This window comes from Plectropomus leopardus, chromosome 9 (genome assembly GCF_026936395.1).
Source record: "Plectropomus leopardus strain MGB_pleo_1.0 chromosome 9, ASM2693639v1, whole genome shotgun sequence".
Lineage (NCBI taxonomy): Eukaryota > Metazoa > Chordata > Actinopteri > Perciformes > Serranidae > Plectropomus > Plectropomus leopardus.
The window spans coordinates 8208462-8225593 of NC_142184.1; the positions used below are offsets into that span (position 1 = coordinate 8208462).

The window sequence follows — 17132 nt, forward strand, 5'->3', positions numbered from 1 at the left end:
AGCCTTGCACAAGTTAACCATTGTTGTTGGGCCTCATGATTTGAGACAGTTTACTACACCAAACAAACACTGGCAGGAATTTACAAGCGTGTGCTGTCTCTCACTCTCTTTGTGTATGCACAGGCAAAAAGGTGTGAAAATACCTGCAGCAGTGCAGCTACAGCTAATCAAAACCTGAGAACAAATACAGAGACTATGTTCAACTAGATTATCATAATACAAAATCAATTTATTTGTAACAGCAGTTATATGAATGCGAATCACTCTGTAACAAAATTTACACATTCATTACTCAGGATTCATACTCTAATGTAGTAAAGAATTAAAATATTGCTTATGTGGGATGGCTTTAGACATCTGCCATATAATACATAAACAAGGAACTAGATTTTGCAGTGATTTTAGACAAAAATATATATTTTAAAAGAATTATTCACAGAGGTGTCTCTCATTCTTCCAGCAGAGGTCAGTGCAGTAGCATCAATGGAAACGGCACACTGCAGTCTGACAGGAGTTTCATAAAGTATATTATAGACTCTTCAGAGCTATTGCTGTCATTGTTGCTGAGGTTAGATGTCTTTCCTGTCCTGTTTTTAAGAGGCAGGGAGTAGAATAAAGTGGCTTGTTTTTGACTTATTGCATCATTTTTAACTTAAAACTTTGTGGCAAAACAGTTCTCAGCATGAAATCTTGGTCACCCAAGAGTCAAAAAAGACACTTGAGTATCATAAACCTGTTAAATTCAGGTAACAGCTGAAGCTCCCAGTGTTTTCTGACATTTTAGTGATACTGTAGATGTCTACAGACCCTGTGTCGTGTTAAATCTTTGTGCAATCTTCTGATGGATGAGTGATCAGAGCGTAGCATTGAGCGCCTGGACAGCTGATAGATGCACATCAGGAACAATAGCAGACTTGTTGATGGTTTGAGCCCACTCTGGAAATGTGTTCAAGTTAAACATGGCAACGCCCCACGTGTTCATGGCCAGAGAGACCGAGAGGATGCCCAGGATGTTCATCACAATGCCAGTTTTCACCTGAGAAAGCATAAAACATGAAGATGCTGCAGTGATAAAACAACGTGCTGCTGTGTCTGGTGTAAGGATCTCACCATGTCTTTGACCAGGAGGTGTCCTGATGCAAAGGCGATAGAGTTGGGCGGTGTGGACACGGGCAGCATGAAGGCGTAGGAACATCCTACTGTTGCAGGAATCATGAAGTACAGGGGGTTCACTGAGACGTGCATAGCCTGCAGAGACAAAAACAAAACAAGAACATTTTTAGAATTTAAATCATGTCAGTCCTTTAATCAGTGTCGCGACTAAATGCACATGCAATTTGCATGCTGTGTGTAGAGCAGAGATCTCAACTTATGGCCCATGAGCCAAATCTGGCCCTCAATGGGATGCTTGGTGACCCCCAACAAGTTTCTTATTCACAATGAAAATAAACTGATTGACAATTGGATTTTTTTGTACTTTTAAGGTAAAAGTGGTGCCCAACAGAGGTCCAGGCTAAGCCTTGAATGTTATCAAATCCGAAAAATGCCCCTGCGTGCACCTGATCGATGCAGAGCTGCTGCTAATGGACCCTGGCCTCCTGCCATTTTGCAAAAGTGGCCCCCAGGCAAAGCAAGTTGAGCATCCCTAGCATAGGAGGAGTCATGATGATCAATCATAATCATGATAATTATGAACTATTTAAATTCAAGATGAAGCACAACTACAATAGGCAGTGTTTGGCCATTATATGGAATGATATACATTACTAGTTAAATAATAATGTGAATCATTTTTGGGGTCACAAAATGTCAGTGCTTTTTTTTTTTTTTAAATAAATAAGCTTGTGGAGCAAACTTTTTAACAGTTTTATCAATTAATTTGTAAAATAAGTAAGGTTAGACACAACTCTGCCACATTACTGCCTCTCAGATTTAAGACTGAATTGCACCTATAAACGAAAATTCAGTTTACTTGTCAAACAGACTGGACAGATAGCCAATTATAACGGGGTGGCACCTGGGGTGGCCAATCAGATTTCAGGCCACTCCCTAGACACTTCCCTGCTGCTGCTACACTACTACTACTTTTACTACGGGCCTACATTATTGGGAAAAGGAGCTCGGTATCACCCAGTGGCTCTTCAGTGACACCATAATTGCAAGCTATTTTCATAAGGAAAAGCATTGTGTAAACCCACAAAACTTTATATCCACGCCAAGATCTAAAGATGTCTGAATGCAACACATATGTCGTACTTAGCTGCAAAAAATAAGATGCAAGACACTTATATTAGCAATTTAGATGATCTATAAGCAAAGTCCAGGGTGGTAATGGTTAAAAATGTTTTTAATGTAAATGAGAACTTAGGACACAGTCTCTAATCATCCTATACATCCTGTAAACGATTCTCTGAGTGCGTATTTCACTGCATAGGCACTGCTGCAAAGTACAAAAGCTCCAGATAATGATTACTGACAACAGCAGTTAATGTCCAACAAGCTACAAACACAAGAACATCTATTGCAAGAGTTTAACAAGCCCTCTAAGCCTTGGACTAACATAAGAAACTGGGTCAGCATGAATCCCCTGCTCCCCGTCCAGTTTCCACGGCTTTGTCTTGAGACAGAGTTTCCGGGTTTGTCCACCTGACTGCCATCTTAATCAGAGTGTTCACTATAAACTGATGTGAAACCTTAACTTTACTATCAAGAAACATTTTAACTTACATCATCTATGTTTTGCTATTTCATTAACCCTTTGAAACCTGAATCATTATCAGTTTTCTTGTGCTTTTCCCATGCATTTAAAACTTGTGCAAATTTGTGTGGTTTCTTTGAAAAACATGGGGAAAATAGTCATAAGCAACCTGACATGAAATTTCTGGCAAATTGCAAAAATCTGTAAATGGTGAGAAGAAAATCACCTTTGAAAAATTGCAAAAAAATAGAAAGAATGAATAATTAGACTATTTTCAAATAACACAGAACAAATACAAAAAAAATATATATTTAAAATGATTAATTATCATAATTATTGTTTGGCTAATTTAATTTTCATGTAACTTTTTACAAATTTCTTGCTAATATTTTGGTAATTATTTTGAGTTGCTTATTCCCTGCTTTCCATGTTTTTGAAATAAATCACAAAAATTTCAGGTTTCAAGGGGTTAACAGTATCAGACTGCTCTCTAACCCACTGTATGTCTTTAAGTTGAACACCAGTCTTACCAGTTCAGCAATGACGGGTAAAAATATGATGATCGTGGCAGTGTTGCTGGCGAACTCAGTGAAGCAGGCCAGAAAAGCAGTGATCAACATCACAGCTGCAGCAGGAGGGACTTCGGCCAAAGGCTGGAGGTGGCCCCCGAGCCAGGAGGCGAGCCCAGACTCCTGCCAAACACCACAAGAACGGGGTCAAAGGTCAAAGATCAAATCAGAACATAATAAAGCAAAGTGGAGAACAGAACCAAACAGAGCAAAGCAGTACAGAGTCAGCAGGACAGAAACATTTAGTACTAAGAAAAATGAAGTAAACTTACAATTTATTAAGTTACTAATCATGCTTTCAGTTGAGAGGAAACATAACTTAATCTAAAAGGAATAGTATTTGGGCTATATATATATATATATATATATATGTATATATATCTTGGTGGATTTTTTTAACAACATAGTGTCCTCTACTAGTAATGTATGTCACATAAAGTTACAGGACATTCTTAAAAACTGTACACATTTGAAGCCAAAGTTTTCTTTATTCTAAACCAAACCGCATGCTTTTGTTGCCTAATCTTAAGAAAACAAACTTTTTTTGCTTTACGCAAATTGTAAGTTAATTTTAAAATGACTGTATACACATCATCCCTGAACATCCAAAACTAATGCAGGAGGGTACCAAGCGAGTAATATTTTAATGTTTGAATTGAGATGATAAGAACATGTTAGACAACCAGCTGACACTCCAGGAAGTCACAACTTTCAGCTAAGCAGAGCACCCAATAAAACCAAGCTTTGTTGTTTCTATATGAATTAACAAAATGATATAATGTGATAATTAGTGTAAGTGTATTTTTTCTACATTTGGATAGAGCCTTGTCCTCATGTTAACAGTCTTTATGCTGAGCTCCATTAGTCTGCAGCTGATTGTAGCTTTGAATTTATGACACATACATGAGAGGGGCACTACAGCTGTCTGCTGATCTAACTGTTAATATTTCCCATAACGTTAACTAGGAAACATAACAGAACATGAGAGCCTAACTTCACTTTATTCCATAAGTTTATAACTATCGGTAGAGTGCCCAGTTCGTGCCAACATGTTTACCTCACAGGCCTTAGCCATAGCGAAGCCGCCTCCGAGCAACAGAATGATATTCCAGGGAACAGAGTCCTGAGCTTTCTTCCATGACAGGAGAGGGACGTAAGGAGTGTTTGAGGCTGAGGAGAAAAATAGAGGAAAACACTCAATGAAGAACTCCAATCAAAGATTTAGATGTTGTAGATAACAAAACAAAACATATTAAGATGTGTCAAAAGCACAGGGTTTTCTACAACATCACTGGTGTCTGCTTAATCAATATGAGATAAATGCAGTAAAATTTCTGAAGTTTACAGCTGTATGAACAGCATAAACAATGTCTTGTTTACTTCCTGTATATAAAGTTGTTTCCTTTCAAAGCTCCAAAATCCTTAATTAATACCATCTTTTAAAACATTCAGCAGAATAACAGAAATATTTATTATATATTAAATTAAATAATATTATATATTAAACTAAAAAGATCTAATAGAGACCTTGAGGCAATGTAAGGTGCCTTGAGCATGTCGAAATATATTTTAATATAAGTGCAAACAGCACTGCAACTTTAACTTCTGCACAACTGCACTACTCCTCTATTGCACCTTTTGTACATATTTTTTGTGTTCTTTATATTCTGTTTTCATTTTATATAGCTTCTTTATGTTTTTTTTCTTTTTAAAGTTACTGTTTTGATTCTTCCCTTATGTTTACTATTTTGCACCAAAACACCAAGAAAAATTGTAGCAAAGCACCTACATACTCTAAAATTTGGATGCTTCACAAACATCTTCCCCCTGGCAGCACATACGATACGATACGATACGATACGATACGATACGATACGATACGATACGATACGATACGATACGATAAGTCCAGTTTCAAGGTGAATACCCAAGATTAGTGTCACCAATTCAGTATCTCATCAAATTTCTCTTGTTGTTTTCCAGAGATATGACACTGAATAGTGACCAGAAAAGTGTTTTTGCAAAACATTATGATGTCAGAGTGAAGTTGACTTTTGACCTTTTAAGTATTAACCTCATCATTTTATCCTATTAAACATTTGTGTGAAATTTTGTCATAATTACCACAGGAATTCTTGAGTTGCGGCCAAAAACAGGTTTTGCAAGGTCAAAGTGACCTTTGACCACCAAATTTTAATGAGTTTCTCCTTAAGTCCGAGTGGATATTTGTGCCAAAGATGAGGAAATTCCCTCTAGGCCTTTTTGAGATATCACATTCACTTACTTAGACGATGTGAGGGTCTAAGGACAGAGGGATGTCGTATGCTGTAAAGCCCTCTGAGGCAAACTGTGCTTTGTGATAATGGGCTTTATAAATAAAAGTTACTTGACTTGACTTGGAATAAGATGGACGCAAGGTCATTGTGACCCTGAACTTTGACCTCCAGCCATCAAAATCGAATCAGGTAATCCTTGAGTCCAAGTGGACATTTCTCTCAAGGTGTTTTTGAGATATCATGTTCATGAGAATGCGACATACATAGGAACAGATGGATGGACAGCCCAAAAAGATAATGCCTGGGGCCGCAGCTATCACCGACGCAGAGGCGTAACAGTAAGATTACAGCGTTACTATTGCATCAAACCTACATATACCTTATATATTAAATAAACATTAACAATCTTAGTTTATTCGTACTGCAAAGATCAAAAGAAACTAATTCGACTTGTTTATTTCCACTGGCCCATTTTCTAGAATGTAGTTTCTTTTTAAAACTTTTTTTTGTAGATTCTTGATTTATAAAGCTCAGTTAACTGTTACAGTGACATACGGCTAAATATTTTTTTCATAGTATTAGTCTTTTGTTGAATGTCATGGGACTTTTCACCTTCCTCTTTTGAGAATCGTGTTTATTCAAATAAGGTTTTCAATACAAACAATATTACTCTTTATTTTATATCCTACCAACGTAGATTTTGTATATTAAGATCATTTTCAACTTTGGTTTAAAATAAAGTGCTATTCTCTTCTTATCTAAAAACTGACCTACATTGAGAGGGACAAATGAGCCCCATTATTTGCTTGTCTTTCTTTTTTTTTCTTGCATCCAGTCGTTTATTTGACCAGCTGAACATAATATACACAATCGCGCAAACACACGTGTCTGTAGCACACACAAAACATGTGCCAACAGTTTGTACACACACACACACACATGCAAAATCCCAAAGTGTGACAACATAGTTTTGAGAGATTATTCTAATCACAGAAACAGAGAAACTTCAGTTTCAGTTCCAGACGGGAAATTCACTGAGACCCTCTAATCTACATTATTAACATTCCTTGGCTTATTTTCTGCATTTGCAGTACTTGTGCCAGAGACACAGACTGACTGTCTTTGAATCAAAAATATTTAGTCATCAGATTTAACTTCTGACTCATCCTGAGGCAGTGCAACACATTGTCTCTTGTACTGCTCACTTTGTTAATTTTTTACAGCACTTTGACACAGATCTAATCAAACTTCTTTATTTATACAGTATGTTTAATTATATTATGATAGTCACTCAAATGATGGATGAGATAACTGAGATGTCGGGTGAATTAAATGTTAATAAGCATGTTGTTTAACCCTTTGAAACCTGAGCAAATTGGCTTGATTTCTTTGGGACAAATGGGAAGAGGGCAATGAGAAACTTCAAAATAATTCAAAAATCTGTAAAAAGGACAAGAAAATTCTACATGCATACATATATATAAGTGTGTGTATATATATATATATATATATATATATATATGTGTGTGTGTGTGTGTGTGTGTGTGTGTATACAGTATACATACAAATATATGTGTGTATATATATATATATATATATATATATATATGTATATGTATATGTATATACATATATATATAGTGAGATTGATCCAAGTTTCAGAGGGCTCAGGGCTCACTGACCTTGAGGGTCGAACCACCAGCTCAGAGAAGGTTTCTGCGAGGGGAAGAAGAACAATATGGACACAATGATCACACCAGTGACTGCGTCTGACACGTACCTGCAAGACAGTGAGGAGGGGATCATTAACAGAGATGGATAATTAACAGCTGTCTCAGAACATGGATTCTGGGAAAATTTCCAAACAGCACAGAGGTATTATTTGTGTTTTCATCAAATGATTTGCCTCTCTTACCCCTTTTTAAAAAACACAGACCAGCCAGGGACAAATTTGGGATCTCTTGTGAAGAGCAGAACGGCAAACAAAATAAAAAAGAAAGAGATAGCTCCCTCTGCAAAGCTGAAATTGAAGTTGAAGTCAGTGAAAAGACTATGTTATTAAAAATATTAACATCGTCCTGTATTGCATAAGATTTAAAGACATACACGAGTCCTCACTTTATGGGCCCGAGTTTTCTGTAGTCTTCCTCTATTAGCGCCTTTGCTCTGGCCTCTGCCTGGGCTCTCTGGTCATGTTTCGTGAAGCACAATCTGCATAAATTCAAAACGTAACTGACTCATTTTAACAGGAAAGGAAATGAGAGAAGAACATAACTCAATATTTAGGACTAGAAAAAAAAACAGTATTATGAGTGTATAGTTATCAGCATTTTCTTGCATAAAAACATAAAACCATTATGACATTTGGTCTTTCTTGTCTTGGATATAAATTGTAAGGATATCAGTACAAATACGACTTTTACATGATTGCATTAGGTTTTTGAAACCTGTAATCATCTGACATCATTACCGCATATTCAAACCTCCATGGAGAAACGCGATCCAAACCCATCCCAAAAACAGGAAGAGAAGCATGAGCGGGAAGGCAAATGCAAACCAAGAGCCAAAATTGATGAGGTCGCAGTCTGGAAAGTAGCTGTAAAGCAGAAGTACATTTTTGACAAACTGCTGAGGAAGGATTTTTTTTAATGATTTAAATGATTTTTTAAAATGTGTCAATGTTGCAAGTTACCTTTTCAGCTGTCCAATCAGGATGAGGTTGGGTGCGGTGCCTGTCAGTGTGGCTGTCCCTCCGATACTCGCTGCGTAAGGAATACAGATCAAGAAACCTTTCCACACCTTCAGCTGGTACTCTGCCTCCGATCGGATCTCCTCTGCCGTCTTCATGTCGCTCTGCTCCGTCCCATCCGTCCTTTTTAAGTTTTAAGGAGGCATTATTACTTTAACTGCTTGAAACCTGATCAAATTGGTTTGATGTCTTTAAAAAACATCGGGAGAAGGTCACAAACAACTTAACAAGACATAGCTCAGAAATTCACAAAAAAAACTATCTATAAAACCTGAAAATAATTGAAAATAAGAGAAAGAAACAAACCAGAAAATGACCAAAAAAGTGATGAAAATGAACAAAATATATGTTTTTTTCTGTTTTTTCTATAGAAAATCATTGCATTTTATTTTATTTTTATTTTTATTTTCCACCTGATGATGTCATTTTTTACCACATCTGGCATATGGAGAAAATGCATGTCAAATCTCAGGCTGTAATGATAAAAAAAAAAATCTACTTAGCACAACCAAAGCCTGGCATTTAAAGTGTTTAAATTCCAAAAAATAATTAATATTTGATATTTATGATTAAGACTAATGTTGGTTAAAAAATAAACTCAATGAAAGTAGAAAATACTATTAATGTATAATAATTTTTTAAAGCTTGATTTTGAAAAGCGCATTTTGTACGCAGAGTGATACCAGTATGTGTAATATTAAAGCAGACCCTAAGGGTTAATATTGCCTTCTCATTGTAATCATTACTTTATTGCTATTTTCCTCTTTATGTATCTCTTTTTATCTTTCTGTGAAGCACTTTAAGCTGCATTCCGTGTATGAAAGTTGCAATATAAATAAATAAATAATAATAATAATAATAATAATAATAATAATAATAATAATAATAATTATTATTATTATTATTATTATTATTATTACTATTATTATTCATAATCATAACTATTTCATTTATTCCAAATATTATTACTTATACTGTGCAACTGTCCTTGGAATGAATGGGACCCTGTATTCAATGCTCCATCCAATTCTTTTCATACATCCATGGTGCAGACATGGGAGTGTTATCAGTCTTCTCATCTAACTCTTACTAGGAATACACATTAGCATATTTCCCAGAATGTCAAACTGTCTTTTAAAAAAATATCATCAAAACATCATTTGAGCTGGAGCTGATGGATGTTGTTCTTACCCGTCTATCGACAGTATTTGTTTTTCCACGGGCACTGAGGGCAGCGACTGCAGCTTTACAGTAGACTGACCTGAAAGACAGTGAAACAAAGAGTTTGTGTCATATAGTATGAGTCAAATCAAGAGTTTTAGCTCTTTGTGGGGGATTTACTACAGTGCTCATATATGAAATGTATGATGAAAAACCTGGAAAAGTCATAGAATGTCACAGTCATGTTTTCCAGGCCAGAAACATCATAGAATTAGTCAAAATCATTGAATGTTTTGGAAAAGTCATGGAATTTTTTGGAGTGTAAAGAAATTATCTTCAATGGATAACCTTTCACGTAAAGTAACATTAGGCAAATTTATTTTGTGTAGCTATTGATGTCACGTAGCTCTAATAAGTGTCAGTTTGTGACATTTACCATCATGTATGTTTGTGCATTTCTCCACGTTTTGTCTCTTCCTTCATGTAGCCCATGTAAGTGAGCTGAAATTATGTTTAAATAGAGTTTGGATCTGATATGCTTAAAAATGCCAGGCAAGTGGGACAAGAAAAAAATGGTATTATGGGTCCTTGAAAAGTCATGTAAAAGTTTTGAAATTTTGTCTGTGAAAATGTATGGAAAACCTAATGACTTTATCACTTACCATTTGAATATTTAACTTTGTATCTGAGGACTCACTGTATTGGAAAAACTGCACAAAGTTCATATCTTGGATTACATATTAAAGGCTTTTGAGGACAAGGTTAAAACAATACAACTATCTATGCTGTCTGTGTACACATTTTGAAATGTGCTCACCTTCTGGAAATGGACATTAACCAAGGGTTTTTTGTCATGTGGGGACAGCAGGCGGGGGAAAAAAGTAAACACAAGACTGGTGATTTTTTCTAGCAACCACAGCAGTTACGGAGCAATATTATCATTTATTTGGAGTCGTGGCTCTGGCCACTTGACAAACTTAAATCAAAATTTTCTTCTTTTCTTTTAGCTCTGTGTTTGGTCTCCACCAACACCTGAGAGAAATATCTAGGTCTTTAGCTGCTAAATGCTCCACTACTTTCACCAGCTAATGTCTAACTGTCCGTTTATCTGTTTCGTGCTGAGTATGTCCTGTACAGTGGGTTTATCAAAGCTTTTGGGCTGCCTGCTGCTGCTGAAAGGTTTATAAAAAAAGGTAAGAATGAAACAAAACAGCAAAAATGTGGGCCAGACAACCAAAAACATAAGCTGAGGGATGCTGAAATGCTCCTTAGCACAGAGTTAGTGATAATTTTCAGTGTCCTCATCACTATACCTTTCACATGATAGAGTTAAAATAAAACTACCAAGCAGCTCCGAGTACACGAGTCCATGTCAGGTAAACAACAAACAACATACCATTTATAATATCATTCTCAGGATCACTTGTGAACTTGCTCTTCTCTTTCAGGCTCTGCAGGTCTCCAAACAGACTCTCCAGGATGGCGTTAGCTATGGGGAGCATCATGGCGGTGGTGGCGGTGTTGCTGAGCCACATAGACAGGAAGGACGAGGTCAGCATCATTCCCAAAATGAGCCTGGGAGAAAAAATTCAGATCATAAACTTAAATCAGGATCATGGCGGCTGACTTTGAGGATTTCCCTTTTGTAAGAAGACGCACTCTCACTTAAAGGATAAGGTTAGCGCTAATATTTTCTTATTACCCTTACTTCATCAAGGAGGTCATGTTTTCAGGACTGTGTGCTCAAAATTTTGAGCGGATCTGAATCACAAGGTGGTTACACCATTTTGTCTGCACTTTTTCAAAGTAGGGCATCTGGCCTTATGAACACCTGCAATCTCTGAAGGCCCCTCAAGTGGTCAATTAATGCCATGAAAAGTCCAAAAAACAGCAATGCGTTTATCTGTTTCCCAACACTTTTCAACTTTCTCACCATGTTTATGGTTCAAACACGAGGACTGAAGACACCTGAGAAAACTGGTTCATTAAATATTAATATATTATAAATATAAATATATATATAAATATAAATATAAATATATTAAATAATACAATAAAACATGGGGGAAAAAACAAATGAGCATATTGTATAAAATAGTAAAAGGTGACAAAAAATGACCTGTTAATTTGCTTATTATATTATTTTTAGATATTATTAAAAAAAATAGAGGTTAAATGTCCAAAACTGTACTAATTATGTATTTTAAATTATTTTAGAGGAAAAAAAGTTTTGATGGGTTTTAAAAAAAAATTTTCAGGTAATTTTCTTGTAACTTTTTACTTAATTTTTTGCAAATTTTTGGCCCTTTCTTTTTGAGTTTCTTATTGCCTTCTTCCCTTGTTGTAAAAGAAATCAAGCCAATTTGCTCAGGTTTACAATAGTTTCCTGAAACAGTTAGACACTGCAGTTTTTGGCAAACGGTACTTTGCGGGTTAATACACATCGGGTGCTCTGGTGACTATTATCACCAGCGGGATGGTGTATGTTGGATCTGCTCAAAGTAAACTATAGTCCGTGCGTGTTGATCATAATAAAGAGGCTGTCGCGCAGTGTAACAGCGCGGCTCACTGAGGTGTTTGTAATTGTTGTGAATAATAAAACATAGACTATCACAGTCCTTTAACTGTCTCTCCTCTAAGTTTTCTCACCAGGCTGGTTTCACTCCGACAATAGTGAGGACCTTCAGGGCGATTCTGCGATGCAGGCCCCACTCCTCGATGGACGACGCCATCACAAGACCGCTGAGGAAGAGAAAATTGGTTTCCAGGAAGTACTGGGGGCAGACTTTTTTGGATGGAAGGATTCCGAGAGTTGGGAAGAGGCAGACCGGAAGCATTGCAGTGACGGCCAGAGGAAGGGCCTCTGTGCACCAAAACATAGCCATCAGCACCACCACATAAAGACATTTTCCCTCCTAAAAGATAAGCAACATGTGGCAGTTAATGTTAGGGAGTAACAAAATACAAGTAATAAGTAGGTATAAATGCCTGTATTCTGTTACAGTTTAAATTGGTAGAATTCTGATTCCGGTTACTTAAAAAAATAGATTACTTGTAGGGATTACTTTATTTGTTTTGTTTATTTGCACCGTGTCTTAACTGAATGCCATGTGAGCAAGCATGCAGCATGTTCGCATCCAGATTCGTCACATGTTCTTACTTTGCAGTGGACGTCCGTGCCTACATACTACACTCTAGGCATCCCTCCGCATCTGCTGTTGACGTTGAGGGATAGCACTACTGTGATGTCAACACAAGCACATGGTGGGATTACGCTGCACGTAGTTATGTTTGGGCAACAAAAGCACGTGGCAACCAACACTGGGACATTGACAAATGCTGGCACAGCTGGTTAGGATTAGGGGAAGAAGGCACATGAGGGGTAGGAAAAAAACATCACATTCAGATGGGGCACGAATACCAGACACTATAGTACCAGTACCTACATTACAGTCCAAAATTTTTGGATCAATTCAACATCCCGCCTGCTGTATAAGGAGCTTGCATGCTCCTTATATCACCAGAAGTGCCATGCAGCGGCGAATCATACGACACAACAGACTCCGACCGGATTCAATCTCAAGTGACACCACTTGTCTGCATACAAGGCTGCAGCAGTAGGTGCTGTCTGACTGTGCATAGTCAGCCGACGTGGTTTGTTTACATGATGTAACAGAAGTGAATATTCAACAGACTTAGTGCAGACACAAAATGACGCTCGCTTGCTGTCAGGACACAGTGTAAAATTCATATGAGGCACGCATTTCCCATTAACTGATTTTTTAAAAAGTGTGTGTTGTGACAACAGCTGAGGAGATGCACAGACAAGACACAATCGTGTGTTTTTGGCCAAAAATGTAAGAAACAGACAAATGAGCTCAGAAAGATGAATCTAAAGTATTTAGGATACGTTGCGTAATTTGAGTAATCTAATGGAAAACATTACAGATTAAATTTTAGGGCATATATTCAGTAATCTGTAGTGGAATATGTTTTAAAAGTAATTTTTCAAAACAACTTGGCACATCGGGGCTTCAGGACACTTGGATTACTTTGGACATTTTGTTGTTTTATTATGTGTTCCTTTAAGGTCTGAATCCTGGTCACCATTTGCTTCAATTGTTTTGGAGAAGAGTGCAACATCATTTCACTGGCAAACTCCGGCAATGTTTTGTGGACTGTAAAACTTCACTCCACTTTCCATCAGGTAATGACTGAATTTTCATTTTTGGGTGAACTATCCCTTTAAACCTGGAGCCAGGAAGTTAGCTCGACAGACAACTGTTGTAACATTAACGTCGGTGTTGTAACATTCACTCATTGATTTATTGGTAACTGCTTCTCCTCTTAAGGGTCGCGGTGGGGCTGGAGCCTATCCCGGCTGTCATTGGGCGAGAGGCGTGGTACACCGTGGACAGGTCGACAGACTATTACAGGGCTGTCACGCGGAGACAGACAACCATTCATACTCACATTCACACCTATGGGCAATTTAAAGTCACCGATTAACCTGCATGTCTTTGAATGTGAGAGGAAGCTGGAGAACCCAGAAAAACCCCACGCTGACACAGGGAGAACAACTCTGCACAGAGACGTCCCCCATCCAAGGTCCGATCCTGGGATCCTCTTACTACAACTTACGGCAACAGTGCTAACCACTAAACCACCATGCTGCCCGTATTCACTCACTCATTCGTTTAAAATATATTTTAGAATAAGCATAAAAGCACAAAACACCATATCTAGTGTCCGATGCATCCATCTGTCAGCATGGCAAATTTCGGGCCTGTCACATTTAATTTGTCATCTCGAGATCTCAAATAAATTACAGTATGTCGTTATCTCAGGAAAACACAGTTTTGTCGTCTCAAGATCTCAAGAAAATGATCACGTTATTTCGGGAAACAAAGGAAAAAAATGTATGACTGTATGGCTGCTCAGGGCTTCCATATAATTGTATTCAGCCTCACATTTTAGCAGATTACAGAGCATACACAACATTAATCCTGGCCTGATTTGTTGGCTGATTGATTTTTTAACAGTTGGGTGAGGATAAATGGTGATTTATCAGAAGTACTTTTATCTTTCACTGGTTGGCCTCAGGTTTGTGTCCTCTCACATCTTTCTTTTGTTTAACATACAATTTTTTTGATAAAGCCAGCATGTGGGACTTCCTATTATCAATTTATCTGAGGACCTGGTCATTGTGACCTTGCTCAACAATAATCATGATCCTGTTCTTGTTGAGTTTACCAGTTGGTCTTGAACATTAATTTGGCAAAAAACAAAAGAGATGACAGTTAATTTTAGGAAAAATCAGGAGAAAAAAAAGGTACAAATATGGGCACTATCAGTGATGAGAAACTGACCTTTGGGCATCATTGCTGTGTGTGTTAAAGCCCAGCTGCGCTTGTGCCAAAACAAAAAACAAAAAAAACGCTCACGTGAACTCATCTATCATAATAATCACTCACCTTTTCCGGCACTGTAAAAAGTAACGGCAGAAACAGGAGTGGAGTGAGCAGCAGGATCAGCTGTTTGTGGACGCACCACAGCTTCTTGAACACCACAGATATCTTCATCTCCGGGGTGAAGTTTAGCTCCGCTCAGAGGAGAAGGAGCTGCAGACTGTGCTGAGAGGAGCCTGCAGGGACGCACTTTGTCCGAGTTCAGCGAAGATTAACTACACGCCTTCTCACAGGTTAACTCCTCGTAGGATGGTGTCAAATATTTAAGAAGAGGGATAACTGTCCGTCAGGCCTTGCCCACGCAGACAAGAAAAAGTGATGCGTTTTGGAGAAGTGGAAAGGAGAGGTACACATGATCTCACGCGTGCCAACGGGCTGCTGCAGGACTTCATTCATGGTTTTTGGGTCACTGTGATTCAGTTTACAAACTTTTTTTCACAGTGTAAATTATAGAACAACTTGGAGGTTGGTCAATCAGTAAATAAGTGTGCAGGAAAATTATGTTTGAACTAGAAAGACATAGACAAACAGCCAGGGATACTCAACTTACTTTACCTGGGGGCCACTTTTACAACAGGGCAGGAGACCAGGGGTCAGTTAATTAACAAAAATAAATATTTATCAGTGTCTATAATAAAGTAACCACCTGTTTTTAACCTTTCACACTTTCTGTCCTAATCGTCAGCGAAGAGGTAGATCCACTTGCACCAGCCCCGCACTGGTAAGGTGTACTTGAATGACCATAATTCTCTGAAAATGATAAACAACAGCCTTTCAGTTATTTCTTATCACATATATAAGCTATATAATAGCTTTAATATATATATATATATATATATATATATATATAAACAGGAATGATGCTGAATATTTAAATATAATTTAGGGACTGTTTGTTATTGTTTTAGTGTTAAGGGAGGGATATATAACTTTAAATGGCTATATGTTGTGTTTATTTAACTGCTGATTTTTTAAGAAAAAAATCTGACAATGTTTTATTGTAAATTTTTTTTAAAGAAAATATTTTGTCAGAGGATTTTTTTCTTTAATTTTTTTTTGTTGTTGTTTTTCCATTAAGGCTTTACGGCCTTGTTGTGGTGGATACATTAAGCCATGTGACTGTAGTGTAGTTCATTTATAGCCTAACATTAGCTTTATACTTGTGGCAATTGCACTGTTTTTTTGCATTTTGTTAAGATTATCTTGCTAATCTTACTAAACAAAACTGAAAAAATATCCCTCTTTTTCTGCATTTTTTTTTCGAAATACAATGAAAAAATCCAAGGGAACCAGGGTGAAGCTACTTCCACGTTGGCCTACAGAAAAACGTCATCCCTGGGTTACTGTATTATCCTGTTAATAACTTGTGCACACAGTTATTAACATGTGCACAAAAGGGGAAAAATATATAGCCTTTTGGGACTTTAGGGGCTCCGTATTGGATGTGCAGGGCAAGGTTTTTTGAAGACCCGAACCAACCCACCCTGCGAAGAGAGTCAATCCACTCCACCCCACCTGTAAAAGTATGCATTAGGCTAATCAGTGACCTGAAATCGAACTGCAAACTCACAGACTGGAGCTGAAATTTTCTGACAACAGCTTTCTTACTGTTGGCCATATTGGATGTAATTTGGTTTCTATCTTTCTAAATACACTAATTTCTTGCAATTTGTGGAACATTTCTCATGAAGTTGCTAATTGCTTGTCCTTCCATGTTTTTGAAAAAAATCGCACAAATTTGCTCAGGGTTCAGAGTTTTAAATAAAAAATGATGTCACTCCAGGTCTCAAAGCATTAAATTTATCAGCCATCACCTGATTCCTTGATATAACCCACTGGGGTCGGAGTAGGGGGCACAACAAGACTTTCAGGAGTTATGGTAAATTAATGTATTACTGTCATTGAATGTTGTGGCTGATATCTAAGCCGATGTCATTTTCTTAGCTGCTGCTGACTCAGTGAAAACTGAAAAAGAAAAAAATTAAACATACAGCTATAAACTAACGACCACTCACTTTTTGGTGTTTTATTATGCCTCTGTGTTGGTGATAGCTGTGGCGGGAGACATCATGTTTTCGGGTGTCACCCTGTGGTGCTTTCACACTCCAAAGTACTTAGTCACTACAAACTCTTGACATGTGACACCAGCACACCAGAGACTTATTCCACTGATTACCACCTCAATCCCAAATTACAAACTCCACCTACAGA

At 37.4% G+C, this 17132-nt stretch overlaps 1 protein-coding gene across 1 annotated transcript; it reads right to left on the bottom strand.

The window, feature by feature from the left end:
* Window positions 1-204: 204 nt before the first annotated feature.
* Window positions 205-15144, bottom strand: slc13a3 (solute carrier family 13 member 3). The gene is made up of 13 exons (XM_088081866.1): window positions 14928-15144; window positions 12103-12368; window positions 10850-11028; window positions 9484-9553; window positions 8236-8415; window positions 8014-8139; window positions 7662-7754; window positions 7459-7563; window positions 7226-7323; window positions 4325-4437; window positions 3229-3390; window positions 1111-1248; window positions 205-1036 (listed from the first exon to the last, which is right to left on the bottom strand). Exons 1-13 carry the CDS (start codon window positions 15033-15035, stop codon window positions 854-856), a joined length of 1821 nt encoding a protein of 606 aa, XP_087937992.1. The 5' UTR covers window positions 15036-15144; the 3' UTR covers window positions 205-853.
* Between the last annotated feature and the right edge of the window lie 1988 nt (window positions 15145-17132).